Source organism: Chionomys nivalis, chromosome 5 (assembly GCF_950005125.1).
Source record: "Chionomys nivalis chromosome 5, mChiNiv1.1, whole genome shotgun sequence".
In the NCBI taxonomy this organism is placed as follows: domain Eukaryota; kingdom Metazoa; phylum Chordata; class Mammalia; order Rodentia; family Cricetidae; genus Chionomys; species Chionomys nivalis.
Window position 1 is genome coordinate 1193928 of NC_080090.1, and position 21427 is coordinate 1215354.

At 39.4% G+C, this 21427-nt stretch overlaps 1 protein-coding gene across 1 annotated transcript in view; it reads left to right on the plus strand.

Annotated features, from left to right (window-relative positions):
• Positions 1–21427, plus strand: part of Dnah14 (dynein axonemal heavy chain 14) — a 277305-nt gene that overhangs the window by 152981 nt on the left and 102897 nt on the right. The window contains exons 40-45 of the mRNA XM_057769862.1: positions 1790–2005; positions 5006–5099; positions 10640–10848; positions 11546–11798; positions 18685–18760; positions 20614–20852. Coding sequence (XP_057625845.1) covers positions 1790–2005; positions 5006–5099; positions 10640–10848; positions 11546–11798; positions 18685–18760; positions 20614–20852 — 1087 coding nt within the window. The remainder of the gene's footprint in view (positions 1–1789; positions 2006–5005; positions 5100–10639; positions 10849–11545; positions 11799–18684; positions 18761–20613; positions 20853–21427) is intronic.

A 21427-nucleotide genomic window follows, 5' to 3' on the forward strand; every position in this document is an offset into this window, starting at 1 on the left:
TTAAAAAGTTAAACAAATACAGGATAGGGTTGGTAGACTGGTGTTTGTGAGTGTTTTAAAGAGGTAGGATTAAATTGCGATATACAGTTTCAGGTGAAATGTAAACATAGAAGTTGAGATTTAAAGCCAGGTGGTGGTGGTTCAGTGCTTTAAACCCAGCACTCGGGAGGCAGAGTCAGGCCGATCTCTGAGTATGAGGCCAGCCTGGTCTACAGATGAGTTCCAGGACAACTAGGGATACACAGAGGAAAAAAACCTGTCTTGAAAAATCAAAAACAAAATGAAGTTGTATATGTCCTATCTATTACTGAAAGTGAATTGTTGTCTCGAGTAACAGTATAGACCTGTCAATATTCACATATTCTGGGTCTCTGTTCTTTGGGGTGTATATGTTGTATCTCCTTGGATTTATCCTTCCATGAATATACAGTATTTTTCCTCTTTAATGAACTTTTTACCCAAAGTATATTAATATAGCGGCTAAGTATTCTTTTGGTTACCATATATGAAATATTTTACCCTCTTTTCACTTCTGCAATAATTATTTAAAGACAAGTTTGCTTTATTTTTAAATGACTTGAATTCTTATCTTTAGCATTAAAATGAGCCTTTTGCATGCAGTATATGTTTAGAGCATATCTTAGCCTTTTATCCACTGTACTGTTCTTTTCCTTTTAAGTAGTAAATTTAATCTATTTACATTTAATACAATGGCTCAGCACTTGTTGTTTTCTATTGTCTCCTATGTCTTACACCTTTTTGTTCCTCAGTCTACTACTTTTTACCTAGTTTTGATTTTTCCTAGTGTATCATTTCAATCTCCCTTTCATCTTCTTTTTTGTATTTTTTTCAGTTTTTCCTCAGTGATTATATTAGGCTTACATTGATATCTACTGTAAGCTACATCATGTCCCCTAAAACTTATGTGTTTAATCCCTGGCTCACAATGCCTCCGACTCCAACTGTATTTAGAGAGAAGTCCTTTACAGAGTTGACGGTAGAACGTGGCTCTGAGGGAAGAGGCCCTAACCAGATACAGTTGGTGTCCAGCCTCTAGAAGTATGAAAAAAAAAATCAGTTTAAGGCTCCTAGTCTGAAGCCCTAGTAAATTAGTATACCATACTAAGTACCAATTAATGTGGATTGAGTCTGTCTTAGCTTCAATAGCATGGTTAGTTCTGATCCTATCCTCTGAACTACACCCTGCTGTGTACAGGCATCTTGTAAGTGATTCTCACAGCTCCTCTGTGTGTACAGCTGGGGTTTTTACTGTCTTATTTCCCAGAGATTCCCATCACTTTCCTATCTGTACCCATCTCTGGCCTTGACTTATGTGAGCTGTGTTTCCCAACAACATGTCTTTCCTGTTAAAATCTGAGTGAGATGAGACAGAGGACAATTCTTTAGGTGGCGCCCAAGCAAGTTAAAAATTTGTGTATAAGATCCAAGTAGACTAAGAGAACACTCTGCTCCGTCTTGCTATCCTCCACCCTGGCTTCCAACAAATCACATCCCAATCCAAGTATATTTTCTGCAATGGAGTACAGTGAGGGCCTTTTCTTGAAGGAGCTACTTGTACTGTTTAGATTGTCTTAATGGTTTTTATAGTATGCCTTACTTAAACAAGACATGTCCATTTTTACTGTTTCTTGTTCATTACTACCTTTGTAGAAACTTGTTTGATGTAAAAGATTTTGCCTAAAACCTGTTGGCAACAAAAGTAAGTAATTGTGGTACTATAGCTAATTCCTCTTAAGACAATGCTGAATTTCTCACCTCCTGCCCCCAGCTTGTAGGAAAAAAAGGAAAAGTTGATGTTTGTGTTTTGAATCCAAAATGTATCACCCTTAGTGAACTATATGGACAGTTGAACATTAATACCATGGAATGGAGTGATGGGTTATTGTCAGCAGCAGTTCGAAATTTTGTGCAAATTAGCACTGCAGAATACTCCAAGAAAGACAATGATCTTGGACTAATGTCAAGAATTACAGATTTATCTAATGTAAGTTTGGTGTGGAATTTAGTATTTTGCCTTGACTAATACAGACAGTTGCACAGTTCAAGCTATTTTATTAAAACATCATTAGCTACCTATTAATATAAAAGGAGAAAGTATTATGAAAAGTTATATTATTAAAGTAGACAATGCACTGTTAAGTATTTTGATGCTTTTTGTTTTGTTTTGGGTTTTTTTTTTTTTTTTTGGATTTTTGAGACAGTGTTACTCTTGAGTTTCCAGATGGTCAGTAAACCATAGAATGAAGGTGGAGATAACTGTGTTGAAAGGGGTACAAAGAGAATTAAACCTCAATAGAGAACAACCTGGTGATTTAAGTATCACTAATGAACCTTAAAAATTGAAGTAATGATAGTTTTGTTCAAAAAAATTAATAAACTATTTGATGCAAAATTTGCTAAATGGTAAATATAAGTGGCAAAAAATGAAAAGTTTTGTTCTTGTAACTAATAAATGAGATTATTGGTAATTTTCAGTAGGTAAGTTATATTAGCAAAAGGTGATATTTGAAACCAAAGAGATTAGCAAAGATAGAAAATAATAGTCTGCATTTGCTAGCTCATAAAGTAATATACAAATATAAGTAGGACAATTTTGAGAATACAATCAGACCTCAGTATTCTTGAACTTCATCTCTGCAATTTTACCCCAAAATAGATCCAAACTATTTGGAAATGAAATGGTATCTGTGAGGAGTGTATACAGACTTTCCCTTGTTTTCTCCTATCTAACATATAGACTTTAACCTGTGTTGTAGGTGTGTGTGTAGGTTGTGTGTAAGTTGTGTGTAAGATGTGTGTAGGTTGTGTGTAAGATGTGTGTAGGTTGTGTGTAAAAGCTGTACCATTTTACAGCGGGTACCTAAGCACTCATAGTTTTGTATTTCCTGGGGCTTCCTAGAAACAGTCTCCCCTATAGATACCAAGGAATGACAGAACATGTTGAGATTTCTACTTAAACATTTCTTTAATTTCAAAATCAACTCCTAGTCACTTTCAGTTTTATTATAAAGGTATGCTAAATTTTATCAAATGTCTTTTTTGTATCTATTGAGATGCTAATACATTTCTGTTTTGCTTTTTGATAACATGTATGAGTTTGTATATATGTATAACATGGTTATGCATTTGATTTGTATGTGTTAAGCCATATTGCATCCTTGGGATATATTCCACTTGATCATAGCTAAATCCTTTATGTATAATATTCTGTTTGAGTTGCTGATATTTTGACTAAGAATTTTGCATTTGTTTTGATGAAGGTCTTTGGCTCCTTGCTTTTTGTTTAATAGTGTTCTTTTCAGTTTGGTCTCATGGAATGAGTCAGAAGAATTCCTTTCTCTTAGATCTTTTTAGCATATGTAAGGAGAATTAGTATTCAATCTTCTCATCAGTAGTGAAGCTATTTGGTCCTGGACTTTTGTTTGAGGAGGAAACTTTTTGTTATTAATTCAGTCTCATTGACCTTTATTGGTCTTTCAGAGGTTTTTCTTTCTCCTTGATTCGGTCTTGGTGAGGTGTATGTGTCTAGGATTTTGTTCATTTATTTTGTTTTCAGATATGTTGGTATTTCATTTTAAATTTTTATTAATCCTTAATGTTTCTGTGGTATCTGTTATAATGTCTCAGTTCTCACCTCTAATTTCATGTAAATCTTCTCCTTAATCCAGTTGAAGATTTGTTGCTTTTAATTATGTCTTATGTGGGGCAAAACTACGATTAAATTCAGGGTCCTGTGCATAGTCAACAAGATTTCTACTACCAAGACCCACATCTACACTGTTCCCCTTTTCTGATACAGGAGCTCCCTAATTTTCCAGGCTGGCCTCAAACTTGCTTGTGTAGCCAGGTAGCCTCAAGCTTTTAATCCTTCTTTCCTAGTGTCCTAAGTAACCGGGCTGACATGTAACTAGAGGTTTTCTCCCATCTACTAGTTCCCAATTAACCACTCTGAGGCTTGATATTAATTATAAGCTATTTTGCCTATTAGCTCAGGATTATTATTAACTAGCTCTTACAACTTAAATCAGCCATTTCTATTGGTCTATATTTTACCATGAGACTTGTAATTTGTTACCTCACATCTTGCTTATCCAGCAGCTGCTAGCATCTCCCTGACTGCCTTCTTTCTCCCTCTGGCTTTCCTTGGATTTCTGGCCTGGCTCTATTCTGCCTGGCTATTGACCAAATCAGCTTCTTTATTAATCAATGGTAATAAAACATATTCACATCATGCAAAAGAGCATCCCACATCAATGACAGACCTCTGCTCAGTCATTCTGTTGCTCTCAGAGTTGCACTAGGCATAGTGTTGTACACTGTTAATCCTAATACCTGGGAAGGCAAAGGTGGATAGGTCTCTATGAATTCAAGGTAGCATTATCTAGAAACACATGAAGTTCTAAGCAGGAAAAATTCTATCTTAAAAAGAAAAAAACTGTTAAGTTCCATATATGCATACACTTTGCAAGGGTTTTGTTGTTACAGATATTGCATTGTGATCATAAACACGATGATTTATTTTTGCAATTTGGGACTTGATCTATGACGCGATCTCCTCAGAAAGGTGTTCTTCATGCCAATAGGAAGTGTGAATTTCTGTAGCTGTTGAGTAGGCTGCTTTGTACCTCACGTAGTAGGTCCAGTTGGTGAAGTTCATCTGTGCTGTTTCTTTTCTGATTCTGTAACTGAATGATCTGATATTGGTGAAAGTAGAATGTTAAAGTCCCTTGCTATTACTGTACTAGAATCATTCAGCCTTATGTCTATTAGTATTTGTTTTATCTGATCCTCTGACACTGGGTTTTCATATGTTTACAGTCACTTACTAAATTCACCTCCTCTTTGCTTTGTATGTACCATGAGTTTTACAAAAACATTTAAATTATGAAAGCCTATATTAAAATTATACTGACTTGACATTGATGATTAAGACAGAAAACTGCTAGTACAATGCTACATCCTGATTATTCATTGTATAATTTAGATTTTCCAAGTTGGTGTCTCCATGGCAGCAGATATCGATAACAATGTTTTTATGAAGGAAGTAGAAAGAGATGTTAAAACTCCAGAAACTTATAGTAAGTGTTATTATTAAATTTAGTATGTTATTGATATAGAAAGGAAATTTTGAGTCTTCATTAACTACATATGATCTTATATTTCTGACTAGTAATATTCTTATTGCACAATTTACTTCTTTCTCATGTTCTTACCTAAAATTTCTAATCTCACAACAATAGTTTTGCAATATGTACGTATCTTATTATGAGCTTAAGTAGCCTTTCAGTTTAAAAATAATTAGGACTAAAGGGTATTGATGTAGAAGTAATGATATGAGAAGCACAGTGGCTCCTCCTGTCCCTAAACGGCAATGCCATCTGTGCATTGCTGCTAGGTCACACAGTCCCAGCAGATCCATCACCAATGCGCAGAGTGGGTGTAAATACAGCTCCTGCTGCATGGGAGCTGCCACTCAACTGGAAGAGCCTTAGCCTCCTTTTCCTACCCCAGATAGCCTCAAGGCAACTCATCTACCCCAGTATGTTGTAATAAGAGCGGCAGGGCTGCGTCCCCAGCACCCGGCCGCCCACATGGCTAGCTTATGCCCCCAAATAATTACATGGAAACTGTATTCTTTTAAACACTGCCTGGCCCATTAGTTCCAGCCTCTTGGCTAGCTCATACATATTGATCTAGCCCATTTCTAATATTCTGTGTAGCACAACAAGCTGGCTTACCAGGAAAGATCTTAACCTGCGTCTGTCTGGAGTGGGAGAATCATGGCAACTCACTGACTTGGCTTCTTTCTCCCAGCATTCTCTTCTGTTTACTCCACCCACCTAAGGGTTGGCCTAACAAATGGGCCAGGGCAGTTTTCTTTATTAATTAACCAATGAAAGCAACAGATTAGAAAGAAATCACTCCCACATCATTTCCCCTTTTTCTATTTAAACAAAAAAGAAAGGCTTTCACTTTAACATAGTAAGATTACATATAGCAAAACAGTTATCAAGCAAGAATTACAGTTACAATATTTATATCTATTTTATCTTTTATCATAACTAAGGAAAACTATAACTATAACTAACCATTCTTCAACTCCATCAAAGACTCCAGAAGGATATAATATTACCTAAGTAAACAAGAAATAAGAAACTTCAAACTCTAGAAATGACAGAGACATCTTGCTGCCTGGACAGTCACCTAAAGTTCTTTTGTACCATTGGGGCATCCATCTTCGGCCTACAGGCCCATAGAATCAAGCAGACATTTCCATGAAGCAGGAAAATTCCAAAGACAGTTCAGTCACTTTCTGCTGTGTCCTGTAGAATGTCTCACAGACTCTTTCATGAGTCAGGAACCCCAAAAGATCATCTCACCTTTAGGCAAGTTCAGCAGTCCTCTTTCTGTGGGTTCTCTGTGTCCAGTTTATGCAACAGTCCAGGCAAGAGCAGTTTCTTGCCCAAATGGCTATCAGACTCCTTAAGGAGCCTCTTCGGTGCCCATCATCCTCTTGAAGTAGATTGGTGCTGCCAGGAGCAGACGTGTCTCATTGCCATGAAAAACCCTAAGTTATTAAAATGTTAAATGCCATATTCTGCAGTCTTTGAAAGATATGAAGAATGCCTATCTAGCTGAAATATATCTATGCACATCTAGAAAATCTAACTAACATGACTAAAAGCTTGACAATTATGGATGATTATCCATTAACAACCTATATACGTTACATTTTTAAATGAACTATACAATCACAATACCTTAATCAAGATTAGAAATATGCATATACATATAACAAATTTGACCTTAAAATCCACACCAATGCAAATTATTCATATCTATATCATATCCCCCTTTAAATGTAAAAGAACATTTATAAACCATATTTGGGAACATGGGCACAGTTTTTCTCTCCAAACTGCTTTCTGCTGAATGGGGGCGCTGTTATTCAGATCTTTTATGGTGTAACCTGTGTGTCAGGGTCATCTCAGTCGGCAGTTGAGTGAAGTAATTTTCTGAAGGTGTTCACAGCAACCTTTCAGGAGGGTGTGGTCTATCATACCATATTGGGATAGACACAATCCACAGAGTCTCATCCTCTGTGAAAACAAAAGAAGACCCTCTCCAAAGCATCATATCCTTAGCCCAAATTCTGAAATCATAATACCCTTATATCCATTCTGGTTTAGCTTGGCAGCCCATATAATGAAATGTCTCTCTGCACTTAGCTCCTTTACAGTCAAAAATTTTAAAGAAAACACAGTAATACAAAGAATCCAGACTCTCTGTGAATTTTCCATTTTTACGTGGCTTATTTTTCTTTATTTCTTTTAATCTATAACTATCTGTACTCTGTCTCTTTAAAGACTTTACCCTTTTTTTAAGACATTAACTTTATTCTTTATATATATTTTTTTCTCTCTCTCAAGCCTACGTACATTCATCCAACAGTGTCTGAATCAGTTCTATTGTGAATCTGTAATTTTTTTACCATTCAGGAGCATTTCTTAAAATGTTAAGCACTTCTTAAAAACTTAAGTTGCACCATGTACAGATAATACGGTACCGCCTGTATCCTGCTCAGTCCAAACCTTAACTGCGCTGTTATTACGGTAATTATGGTAGTTCCTGCCTGAGACCAGCACAGTTCAGCATGGCGGAGCTGAGCCCTCCTGCCTCAGAGCCATTTGGTGCCCCTGAGCCACACACAGTTCCAGGCACACAGCAGTCCACATTGCCATCAAGCAAGCCATAGCACTTTACCCCAAATGCTCCATTCAAAAGCTCTGTCTCCTGTAGGAGCCAGACAGAGATCTCAATGGCGGCACAGCCCAGAAAGCCGGCATTTTAAAACAGCCAGTTTTTTCCTGTTGCTGAGTCAGGACAATTTCTTAGCCGCATGCAACCCACAAACAGCAAAAAGCTGTCTTAAATTCTCTCTCTGTCCTTTTTAAGCCCTCTCAGGTTTTACGTGGAGTTCATTAGCACGTTGGGTGCCACTCTGTTGTAATAAGAGCGGCAGGGTTGCGTTCCCAGCACCCGGCCGCCCACATGGCTAGCTGCTAGCTCAGTCGGTAGAGCATGAGACTCTTAATCTCAGGGTCGTAGATTCGAGCCCCACGTTGGGTGCCACTCTGTTGTAATAAGAGTGGCAGGGCTGCGTCCCCAGCACCCGGCCGCCCACATGGCTAGCTTATGCCCCCAAATAATTACATGGAAACTGTATTCTTTTAAACACTGCCTGGCCCATTAGTTCCAGCCTCTTGGCTAGCTCTTACATATTGATCTAGCCCATTTCTAATATTCTGTGTAGCACAACAAGCTGACTTACCAGGAAAGATCTTAACCTGCGTCTGTCTGGAGTGGGAGAATCATGGCGACTCACTGACTCGGCTTCTTACTCCCAGCATTCTCTTCTGTTTACTCCACCCACCTAAGGGTTGGCCTAACAAATGGGCCAGGGCAGTTTTCTTTATTAATTAACCAATGAAAGCAACAGATTAGAAAGAAATCACTCCCACATCACCAGTATGTTTGAGGTCCACACTCTAGAAGGGACTTTTCTGCTTCATCTACTTTCCTAGAGTTTGGGATGGCATTCTGAGGTATTAGGATAATGGATAGGATAGATATTTCAAGCCGAGCTTCTCAGCAGTAGCTATTTGGTTTCTACCTCTGCTCTCTGGGTCATCAAGGATGCCGAATGTCTTCAGGGTGCTTATCTGTTTTCTGTCTGTGTGATCACCTCCCTTATCCTGGTCTTCAGGGTACTTAGCTGTTTTCTGCCTGCATGGTCACCTCCCTTATCCTGGTTTTCTGGGTGCTTAGCTGTTTTCTGTCTGTGTGATCACCTCCCTTATCCTGGCTGAGAGACTTTCTAAAATCAATGAGCCATAGCGTATGGCACTGTCTTCTGAATGTGTGCATCTTCTTCCCCAAGGTTTGTACACTAAAACCCTAATCCTCAAGCTAATGATTTCTCCTTGGGGAAAGCAGATGGTCTTGAGGGCTGTGCCCTTGTGTGGGGGATTAGTGTCCTATACAAGATGCACTCTGCCCCTACCGACAGAATTAGTGTCCTTGTAAAAGAGACTCAAAAAAAAGTCTTCCTGTCATGTGACTGTAGATGGAGCTGTGGGCCGCTTCCCACCACTCATCTCCCAGCCACCAGCTAGCTTTACCCAAAATAATTACATGGAAACTATATTCTTTTAAACACTGCTTGACCCTTTAGCTCTAGCCTCTTACTGGCTAACTCTCGTATCTTGATTAACCCATTTCTAATAATCTGTGTAGCACCACAAGGTGGTGGCTTACCAGGAAGATTCTTAACCTGCCTCCATCCTGGAGAGGAGAGCTATCACATCTGCCTCACTTCACTTCTTCCCAGCATTCTGTTCTGTCTACTCCACCTATCTAAGCTGCTGTCCTATCAAAGGCCAAGCAGTTTCTTTATTAATTAATGAATGAAAGCAACAGATAGATAGATGACCCACCTACATCATGTGACCACACAGCAAGAGGAAGTTTCCTTTCTTTGAACCAGGAAACTGTCTCTTACCAGATGATCTGCCAGCACCTACATCTCAGCCCTCCAAGTTCAGAGCTGTGACGGACTTATGGATACCGTTTATACACTGGCCAGTCACAGGCCATGTGTTCCAGCAGCCCAGAGAGATGAGGATGGTGTGGGAAAGAGGTGTTACAGCAGAGAGAGTAAGATGAGACTGCAGAGAGACTATGACTGCATTCTTAGTGAGATAGAATTTAAGTTTTCTACTTGATTCTTTGATTTTTTTCCTTTGAAAAGGAACAGTATACCTAAAAACTACTCCTGAACAGAAGATGCAAATTCACAAATCATATTATTATGAAAATATATGGAACCATTTGTTTTTCTCCTATCCAAATTTTAAGGATTAATTGTGCATTTAAACAGGCTAAGAAAAGCTAGAAAATGCTTAAAGCAATTTCAAATATATAATGTATTTGTTGATTTGAATGAATACTGGAAAGTTAAAAATAGCCTCTTTTATAAGGCATTAATCCCATTTGTGAAAGTCAAGCACATCCAACACACACTCCAGTGTAACCTAGGCACTCCTTCTAGTGTTTCCTGGGGCAATGCTTTTATCTTAGAAAATACTTTCTAGAGGCCACGGGTGGGAGTGGGGGCATAGCTCAGTAGATAAAACACTTGCCACAGAGGCATGGGGCTGGAGTTCCGATCCCCAGAACCCAAGCAGAAACAGGTATGCATGCATCTGTAATCCCAATATCTAGGAGGCAGAGGTAGAGGACCTGCAGGGCAATGTGACTAGCTGGGCCAGCCAGAATTACCAAGTGAGAGACCATGGCTCCATGAACAAAAGGGGACTGAGGAAGACATCTGACAGTAACCTGAGCCCTCTCCACACATGTGCACATAATGCATACATACCCTCACACATGAATGCCCATGCATATGCAAATATGCATACACACCTGCACACATGTGTATCACACACACATAAACACACAAAGGAAACTGTTTTCTAATAAAATAGCTAGTTTTCAAGATCGCAATGAAAGAACTCTGAGATTAACCTGAGCTGCGTTAAAATGTTTTTCTTTCCAGATTTCGATTGGCAGTGGATTGTTTTAGATGGCCCAGTCGATACCTTATGGATAGAAAATCTAAACACTGTGCTCGATGAAACTAGAACGCTGTGCCTGGCCAACAGCGAAAGGATGGCCCTAACTAACAAAATCAGAGTGATTTTTGAAGTGGACTCCATCTTTAACGCCACGCCTTCCATTGTCACCCGGTGTGCAGTGGTGTACATGGTGCGTTCTCAGAGCCCAGCCCCTGAGAGTCACGTGGTGTCTAGGATAGCGACTCATCTGCTAGTCATGTTTCACTTCTAGTCCCAGCTGAGTGACCCCAGTAGCTCAGAAACTTGATTTTTCCCCAAAGTCTCATAATCCGCAAGTAATACTGTCATTAACACTACATTAGGAAGTTAAAACATCTGTATCTCAGACAGACAGGTTTGGCCATTGATATGAATCATTTTGCCAGCAAAGGAAAGATTGCCCTGAAGCCATTTTTACTGCATGACACTCAGAACTTGGGAAAACATTACCAAGACAGTAGTGTGAAGATAGAAAACATGCCTCCCAAAATCATGCCCCTCTGATGAGCTGTAGCTGACTCTCTTCTGTAATCTGCCTAACTTGGGGTGCAAGTTAGAATGAGGGCTAGGCCTGCCTAGGCTGACCGGCTCCTTGTGGCTTGTATATCCTCAGCACACCACCCGTCTCAGATTCCCATCGCTCGTTTTCTTTTCAAACCATGGTAAAACCCCAAGATCATTCTGGAGAATTGTGAGTCCTTTAACTGTTTGCCGCCGCCGCTGCTGCTGTTTTAGCTTTAAATAATGCTGAATTTAACCACGGAGAGGGGGATGGTGAAATAAAAAATTTTAAAAAAATAAAGAATGCTGTATTTTTGTTTACGTGAGATTTCCTTTTTTACTCCTAGGACCCTGTTGATTTGGGATGGAAGCCTTATATTAAATCGTGGCTTTTGAAAACCTCAAAAAACCTAAGTCAGCGAGGAATGGAGTGTCTTGGATTAATGATTAAAAAGAGTATTACAGAAGGGCTGGAGTTTCTGAAGAGGCATAGGAAGTTTATACCATACCCAATACAGGATGTGTCGATCGTCATGACGCTCTGCAGGATTCTCGACGCTTTGTTTGAGTTCATGCACATAAAGAGGGGAGGGGCAAAAAGTGAGTTTCCCCGGTCACACCAAGGCAACTGTGTCTCTACTCTTCAGAGGAAGCTTGTCACTGCCTCCTGGGTTTTTATGATGGAAAAATGAAGGCAGGAAGAGCATAGACTGTTTGCATTAACAGCCAGCGAGTACATAGAAAACTCTTAACAGACGTGCATATCCCCAGGGTGAACCAGTAACATACGTGTTCATACAGGTTCATAAACATGAGAAAGAGCCTTTGGGGATCTTGATTACTCTAGAATGTTCTGTTATGTTTTAAGGATTCTTCCAGGTAGGAAGTGTCTAAATGTGCACTGTGATCATGCAGAGGCAAAGCAAGAAGGGACGTGCACATGTTTCTTCCTTCCTCCTGCCATTTTCTGCTGGGTGATTTCTGCTGACTTAGCTTTCGGCTCGTTATGCCTTTTTCAGTGCAATTTGTTCTGAGGCTATTGTGGTCATTACTTACATTTCTGTTTGACTAGATTATAGATTTCATGGCTCTGCTGAAATCTGACATATTTTTAAAGAATATAATACCCGGGCTGGAGAGATGGCTCAGAGGTTAAGAGCACTGCCTGCTCTTCCAAAGGTCCTGAGTTCAATTCCCAGCAACCACATGGTGGCTCGCAACCATCTACAATGAGGTCTGGTGCCCTCTTCAGGCCTGCAGGTATGCACACAGACAGAATATCATCTACACAATAAATAAATAAATATTAAAAAAAAAAAGAATATAATACCCTACGCGCCTCTATTTGTGAAGGGTCAGATTCTACAGTGACTTAAGAACACTTGACGTTGGGGACACACTTAATACACCTTAGCTACTGCTGTGGTTTTATTGTGCTGCCCCTAAAGGCTCCTCTGTTTTCCAAGTTAGCTGGAAAAGGTTGGTCACTAGGTACCAGAACTTGGAGAATCTTGTTCCTGGCTCCTTCTCTTGCTTTCTCTCCTTCCTGTTAACAATGAGGTGAACAACCGCCTTCTCCACACATTCCCACTCCACAATGATCTGCTTCACCAAGGCCCAGAATCAGCTCAGCTAACTACTGTGGACTAAAATGTCTAAAACTGTAAGCCAAAGATGAATCTTTCCTTGTGGATATTATTCATGCCAGGCATTTTGTTATAGAGACAGGAACAGTGACTAAGAGAGAAAATTGGTTCCACGGCATAGGACCAAATTAGTCCCTCTGAATATGGTGCCAATTGTATGACTGGGGCAGACTGCGGTGCCACTGGCTGTGGGACTTGTACTGTTTTTTTGGTTTTTGTTTGTTTGTTTGTTTGTTTGGAACCTGTTCTCTTTGGAGGGTGTTGACTGAGTTGTCTGTCCTGCCCAGTTCCCCCAGTTGTTAAGTTCCAAAGAAATCACACAAAGGTCTATATTAACTATAAACTGATTGGCCCATTAGCTAAGTCTTCTTATTAACTCTTATAACTTATATTAACCCATTATTCTTGTCTATGTTAGCCATGTGGCTTGGTACCTTATTCAGTGAGGCAGTCACATCTTGCTTCTTCTGTGGCAGGGCCAGGACTGCGGGAATGAGCTTTCCTCTTCCCAGAATACTCCTGTTCTTGTTGACCCGCCTCTAATTCCTTCCTGATTGTCCCGCCTATACTTCCTGCCTCACTACTGGCCAATCAGGGTTTATTTAAAATATAATTGACAGAATACAGACCAATGTCCAACACCACTCCTCCTCTTTGAAAAAAAAAAAAAAAACAACAAGAACTCTGAATCTAATATCTTTTGTTTAGCCTTTCTCCTGACCATTAGCCATAACAACTTGTAACCAACATTCTAAACAAAGGAAAATATCCATAGTCCATTTTGGGGGAATGTGGGTATAGTTTTCCAGGCTACTTCCTGCTGTTTGGGGGCATTGATAATCTTATTGGGACCTAAAGAAAATTTAGAATTATGCCCAAGACCACTGAAGCTCACATCAAAACAACGGTGTCCTGGATACTGGCATGGCTCCCTAGGGCTTCCGGTGTATTCTACTAAGTTTCGATCTTCCTTTCATCTGACCTCTCCTTTATCAGTCTTTGAGTTCCTCCATTTTGGAGTAAGGCTACTTAGTCTTTGCCATTGTATGTAAGAAATGATTTATTTCACAGCTAAGGGTGGCACTGAGCGCCAAAGAATAGTTTGTACTTGATGTTTAAACAACATTGAAGCTGTTAAGACTGTGGGGACCCATAAAGTTTGACTTGAATGACTTGTGCATCATGAGATTGACAGAAGTGGAATTTAACAGTTTGAGTATGAAGCATACCCTGTGAATGTCCATGTTTAGTGAATGGTTTTGGCTCTCGAGGTGAGAGCACCTACTTAGAAGAAGCAGGCCATTGTTTGCAGGTACTTGGGGATATGTTAACCTTGGATCCTGTCCCAGCCTATCCTCCTGTCTGCTTCCCAGTGCATAACCTCCTCCTCTATACATTCCCACCCCTGTGAGGATCTGCCTCACCAGGGAGCCAGCATCAACACAGCCAAGGACTATGAGCTAAAACCTCCCAAACTGCGAGCTAACTTAAATCTTTTCTCTTTGGGGATATCTCTGTTGTGTATTTGGTACATAGGCTCTCTTCACCTAGCTTATCAGACATATTAAGACCACTATCATCTGGCATGGTATCTACTCTATATATTATGTGATTTATTTAATTAATACTAAAAGTGACAAGAAGTGGTAGTTTGGGTACATATTTGGGCCATCATAAGCCTAACAAGTTGACTATTCATGGATTGGAAACTATCACCTTATTACTTTAGTTACTGTGCCTTGGATCCTAATGCCCTTAATTCCCCCTGCTTTACTGAAATTTTACATCCTTTGGTCAACATCCTTTTTAGATTTTTTTCATATCAAATCTCCCCAACTTCTGGTAGCCGTCATTCTGTTCTCTATTTCTGTGGCACAAGCATTTTAGATTTCACATCTATGTGGCATTTAATGTTAAAGTATCTTCCAAGTGAATACCTGCTGTCATAAGCAATGGGATTTTCTTTCCTGTGGCTGACCAGTTTTGTTCTGTGCACACATCTCATCGTCTTTATCTGTTTGCTCAAAGAGTGGGAGCTTGGATTGCTCCATGTCATGGCTATTAGAAGTACTGCCTTGGTGACAAAACAGTCACAAACAGCTCCTGAAAATGCTTATTTTCTTTATATCCACATAGAAGTGAAACTGCTGGAGCATGTGGCAGTTCTATTTTTTGAGCACTGTGTGCTTTCCTGTGGGTTTGTGGGTCATGCGATCCCATTTGTTGAGGTTAGGTTGGAGAAGTATTGACCTGCCTCTGGTTCTTATTGTTGCTATAGTTACATTGCCTATGTTTCTCATGTTCCTTTCTAGAAATGATTTTTTTGTTTATTACCTGATACAAGGCTTATTAAAAACAATTTGTTATGATATAAGAATATTTAACATTAAAGGAAAATTCTAACAAATTTCAGAGAGAGAGGGGCAACAGAGTAACAAGAAGAGATTAAAACAAAAGGTTTCTATGTCAATACTGACTTGAGAAGAAAACAAGAACAACCTTTATAATAGAATATTAAAGAGAAATCTGAACAACTAAAACCAATGTTAAAAGTAATTATATTCAATATGAGGAATATATCTATTAAAGACAAATATCCTCTGATTCAGTTTGAAAACAAAAATCTAGTGCTATATTCCCTACAAATAGATTCCTCAAAACAAAGGATGCAAAAATAGCAACCAAGAAACAGTTTGGCAGTAATATCCCAAAAATATGAATATGAGATATTAAAACATTTGGCCAAGCAAGAAACTATAGAGAAATGCTTGTAACAGCATTCTTCATGATAGCCAGAAAATGGAACCAACTCATTGCCTCTTGTCTGACGAACATGTAAACAAAATATAGTATATTCATAATAGTGACAACATTACATGAAGGAAACTAGCCCAAAAAAGCCACGTGTTAACTGGGCACCTGTACCCAGTCAGTACTCAGGAAGTAGGAACAGAAAGGCTCATGTCTCAAAGAATCGAAGTCTGGAGGGTGGTACAGGTGGTAGAACACTCCCCTAGCATGTACGAGGCCCTGGGTTTAGTACTTGTCCATTGCTGGTTGCTATTTACACTTTACTCTTTGGGTTTTTTTTGTTCTTTGGAGGGTCCTGCCACCCAAATCCCAAATAAACCACACACGAAGTCTTACTCTGTCTTACAAATGGCCGGCCTTAGCCTAGCTTGTTTTCCTGCCAGCTTTTCTTACCCTAAATCAACCTGTCTACCTTTTGCCTCTGGGCTTTCATCTTTCTCTTTCTTCTATAATCTTACTTTCACACTTATTCTGGGTAACTGGCCCCTGTCCTCCTCCTCTCCACAGTTCTTCTTTTTATGCTCTGCCCGCCAGCCCTACCTATCCTTTCTCCTGCCTCACTATTGGCCATTCAGCTTAGGTGGTTTACACAGGCAAGGAATCACAGCTTCACAGAGTTAAACAAAGGCAGCATAAACAAAAGTCACACACCTTAAAAGAATGTTCCCCACCGCTTGTCTGGGTCTGAGTCATTCAGAGTTCACTGAGTTCTGTGATAGCAAACAGGCTGATCCAGCCTACTGATTGAGACATGAGGGCCATACCTCCTCAAGCTGGAGTTTTGCAGCGGCTGTACCTGTAGCATAGAGTCCCAAAGACACCGATGAAATGTACAGAGGAGCTCAGGCTGACTGATGGCAGCCAGCCAGGGTACCAGGGGAGAGTCCAATCACTGTCACAGTGAATCCCGTCACCCTATTCCCCGGTGTTTATGTTTCATTCACAAGAAGATAAACATGGGAAGGAATGCACACGATAACTTATTCTTCACATGAATACTGATTTTCCAGAATTCAGTAACCCTTGTGGTCATGCTCTGCTTCTGCCTGGCGTGCTGGAGAGAGTTTGGTCTCCTCATCTGTCTCTGGGGCACCTATGAGCCATGTTTATAGGTTCCAAGCAGAGGGAATACAACCTTCCCCTGGTGATGTCTTCTGGGTTCATTTTCTTTGCTTTCTTTGAGGGTAGAGTTGAGCTTGGCTGTTAGCATCATGCATCTAAATGAGCTGGTGTTTTGATCCTGTCTTGGGGGCACTGAGTGTCTCTAATTTGTAGACACTGGAGTCCCCTCTTCTCAGGGCATTAGAGTTCAGTACTAGGGCTTAAAAATGAGACTGGCCGAGTTCCCGAGAAAATGAAACAAATAATCCCGAACTCTTAAAGTAAAAACATCGGCAAATATTCATCTAAATTTTAAAGCCATTCATTCTCTTAGTCCTCTGGGGAATGTGTTTCTGATAAAAGGTTCAGTGTTGGCTTTCTGTAGGCCAGAGCTTACAATAACCCCCACCTCAATAGTGATGAGAATCATAAGGCACTAGGATCATAGTGGCCCTTGACCTTCAGAAACCAAGGAAGAGTCAGTGAAAGTAGAGCAGAAATTATTCTTAGAAAATTATGAAGATACCTACTACACACATGAGAACACACACATATACACACACAGTAACGTACCACAAGCTTGAAAGATGAGAGACTAGGAGTCACTTGTCTGTTTCCACACTTGAGCTAAATGCCAAGACAACCTACAAAACAAAGAAGCCTCTGGGACCCTCTATAACAACATAGGGAGTTTCTACACAGTAGCTACACAGGAAACTAAAACTATTTACCTTTATAATTTATACTAAGAAAAGAGACATACTCAAACTTATTTTATTCTTTGCTTCATTTTGTGATAGAGTTTCATGTACCCCAGGCTAATCTTGAACTTCGAGCAAGGATGACCTCCTGCCTATACCTCCTGAATGTGGAATTACAGGCTTGGGCCACCACTTACACTTTTATTCTTAAAAAATATGGTGTTTGGAGAAGATAAATAGATGATAAGAAGAAACTATAACTGGTATATTCAAATTTTTCATAAAATTGGGAGCAGAAGTATATGCCAAGTATATAAGGTACTGAGAAATTAGTTCCCCTCTAAATCCCTTTGTCTCCTCATCTAGCTCCTCAACGGCTACTCCCCTGAAGAAATGACAACCCCACCCTGCAGCAACCCTTAACTGTTCCTTAATATCTCCTCAGGAAAGGGTGGGGCCTTTGGGGACTTCCTTACCCTTGGTAGATATTGAAGTCTAGAATGTACCAAAGAATAAACTCAAAAAGAAGGTACCAATTGAGACAACCTTCTTAAAGCAATTTAGCAGTGCAGAACATAGTGAGAAATTTGCCTTTGTGGTGTTGTTCTAGGACGTTTCATAATTATAATCTGAGAAGTGTGCAAAGGTCCATACACAGCCGAAATATTTGCAGTCATAGAAACAACCTGAATTCCAGCAATGGGAGATTGGCTTAGTAAATTACACTGCAAGAAAATGCCTCAAAGGACACAAAATGGCACTAAAAGCAGTCTTAAAATCCAAAACCGGGATAAGAACACACGCCTTTTCATTTTTATCTGGGTTTAAAATTTAAAATAATTGTGTGCGTTATGTTATTTCATAAGTGATACAACAATATTTTAATGGTTGTGGGGGAGAGTGAAACTGCGAGTTATTGTTTTTTCTGCTTACTTTTCTGTTTTGAAATGTTCTAAAAGAGATATATTTTAATATTGAGAACGCAAATATTAGAAAACTAAGCTATAAAGAATGAGTCACAATTTATTCTGTTTTCCTCTGTGAAATGGATGACTTGGACAAAAGGAGTCAGGAAGAGACATGCGCAGTCTGCCTGCGATGCTCCGGTGGGAACGACCTTTCCTACAGCGGTTCACAGCTCGGCAGTGTTACAGGCTGGGCCTCGTTAGTTAACCTAGGAAACTGTAGATCTGTTGTTAATTGTACAAAAATCCTGTCGTTTCTAAGGTGATGATGGAACGGATGACACCTTCACTAGAGAGACAAAAGCTGTGAGAGTCAAGTTCAAACAGACGGAAAAGAGGTCAGTTACATTCCTCCAACAAATGTGTTTGCAGAACCTCCTAGATGTGAAACACCCAGTGCACATGGGATCATTGTCAGTTTTCATAAAATTACATGAAAAGTCTACGTTATTTTTTCCCAACTCAGAGTCCTCTGTATAACTAATACAAGATAATCACGTTTTATTATTTTTACATAGATTGTTGTAAAAAAATTATCTTGCCCTTACACATTTTAGAATGGAATAAAATTGTGTTTATTTTACATATCAGCCATTTATAAGCTACAAAACACTGAACAAGTTATAAAATTTTAAATCTCTACCTCATTTACAAAACTGGAACGATAATGTGACATGCTAGCTGTCTAGATCAGTTAGGTTAATAGTCAGGTGCATGGAGCATTAAAGCTATAGAATTATTCCATCTATATTTCTTCTGGATGGTGGCCTTCGCTGAGCCCACAGTCTAAGTCCCTACAGCCTTCATGGCCAACAGAGTGACAGTCCATAGAGATCAAGAAGGCAGTTGAGCTCAACAGGACTAAGCTGATGTTGGTTCAAACCCTGGGAGTCTGACCCCAGGGGGTTATTTTAGGTAGGTGGAATTTAATGAAAGCATTTATGGTGATAATTAACTCCACCCCATGTGCATAACAAAGCATTCACAAATCTCTCTGGGCAACAAAGTAAGCTAAATAAAAATTAGATATGACGGCATCAAAACTGTTTGTAAAGTACATGTGACCCCTCCCATAAAGATAGGCTCTGTGGAGTGAGAAGGGCAAGCCAGTTAGAAGGGTCTCTGCCTCCAGGCTAGGATGCATGTCCACTCCCAGCCTTCTGGATAGCAGATACTGCCTTCCCTCCCTTGATGGAACAGCTCCTCTGGTGCTTACCTGTGAGCACAAGGTGCCCTGTGCCCCCACATTAACCCGCAGTTATTCCTCAGATCGTACTCAACTCAGACCTTTGTTTATTCCTCCCTGGCCTGTGAAAAAGGCCTCATGTCCCCTTCGTTCTGAGCGACTGATAAATAGTAAACATTTCATAAGTGTTTGCTAAGTTGTACACAGCAAGATATTTCAGATAGAACTATACAAGTGTACTATGTGCCACTAGTGGCTGATGAATTTCAATCTGATAATACCTTAGTTTTTTATAATTTATAATTTTATGATAATATTTAAACAATGCAAGATGTTGGAAGTAGGCCCAATCCTGTTTATTATCATCAATCCTATCACCCCAAAACTCATGGTTCATTAACCATGAGGAGCCCGGATTAACCTCAACTAGAAAGCAGTCTCCTCAGATTCTGGGTTCCCCTTCAGTAGCCATGTTGAACTAAATCAGCCATTAAGACTTGCCAAGAGAAATGCAAAGCAAATCACCGTTTACTGGGTCTTTCATGAAACACAGAATTAGCAGATCCTCTCCCCCAGCAAGTAAACTTTCAACTAAAATTCACCTAAAATTAAAAAGGTTTACTTATAAACACTAAATAAAATGACGTGCATATGTAAAGCATGTATATAAATCAAACTATTAAACAAGTATCAAAAATCTATCATGATAAAGGTGTGAATATACATACATTAAAGAGAATTATATGTTAAATAGGGGTATATGATAAGTTTGTCAACACATTACCAAAAATTGTATGAAACAAAAGTAGGAATGTCTTATAACATATAGTACTTTAAAAATAAACATAATAACTAATTTCTGTGATTGTTGTCTGAGTAAAAATTATGTATCTAAATTTTTACATCAATACTCTATTGCAATTTTTAACAAAATTTTCACATGATGTTGAGATAAATTTTCCAACCACTTCATAAAGCTTCTGGCATTAATTTTCACCCACACAGCTACTACAGGGATGAGAATGCATGGTACTTGGAGAAAAATCCTGAAAAGTTGACAGTAATGATTCAGAAGATCTTCGTGTTTGCATTTACGTGGGCATTTGGAGGGGTTTTAAAGCGCGAAGACCAACATGAAGAAGACTTGCTATTTCGTTCAAGTTTTGAACCTGATTCTCTTGCAGAAGTAACCTACAATTTTGACAACCTTGTTCATGAATTATTTGAAGAAGAGTCAGAAAGAGGTCAGTTACCTACCAGTTATAAACTAGTTTATTTTTGTTAAAACTATAAAACCTAAATTATACACAAAATAGCAAGATGATGGGAAATGTGTTCAGTGGGTAAAGAATATTAAGGTCTTTGTTTGGATAGAAATATTAAAAAGTTTTGGATTAATCAGGACAATATATAAATCAGTATATTTGAAACAAACAGAATGCTAAAAATAAACTAATAAGTATATGTGATACAAATACAAAATAAGGCAGAGGAGCAGTAAAGTAAAATAGAAGCCAAAAGTTAAAGCAGATTAAAGAATACTATGTTTAAAAATAATAGTAACCTGCAGGGGCTGGGGAGATGGTTCAGAGGGTAATAGAATTTTCTGTGCAAGCATTAATCCTTGAGTTCGAATCCTGCACCCACTTTAAAAGCCAGGCCTGGTTGCATGTGCCTGAAAACCCAGCACTGGGATACAGAGATAGAAGGGTTCTGGGACCAGCAACCCTGTAGGTTTCTGGCTCAGGGAGAGCCTCACTGTGTCGTGGCAATGACGTGGACAGTGACAGCAGACACCTGCTCTCCTGCTCTGGCCTCC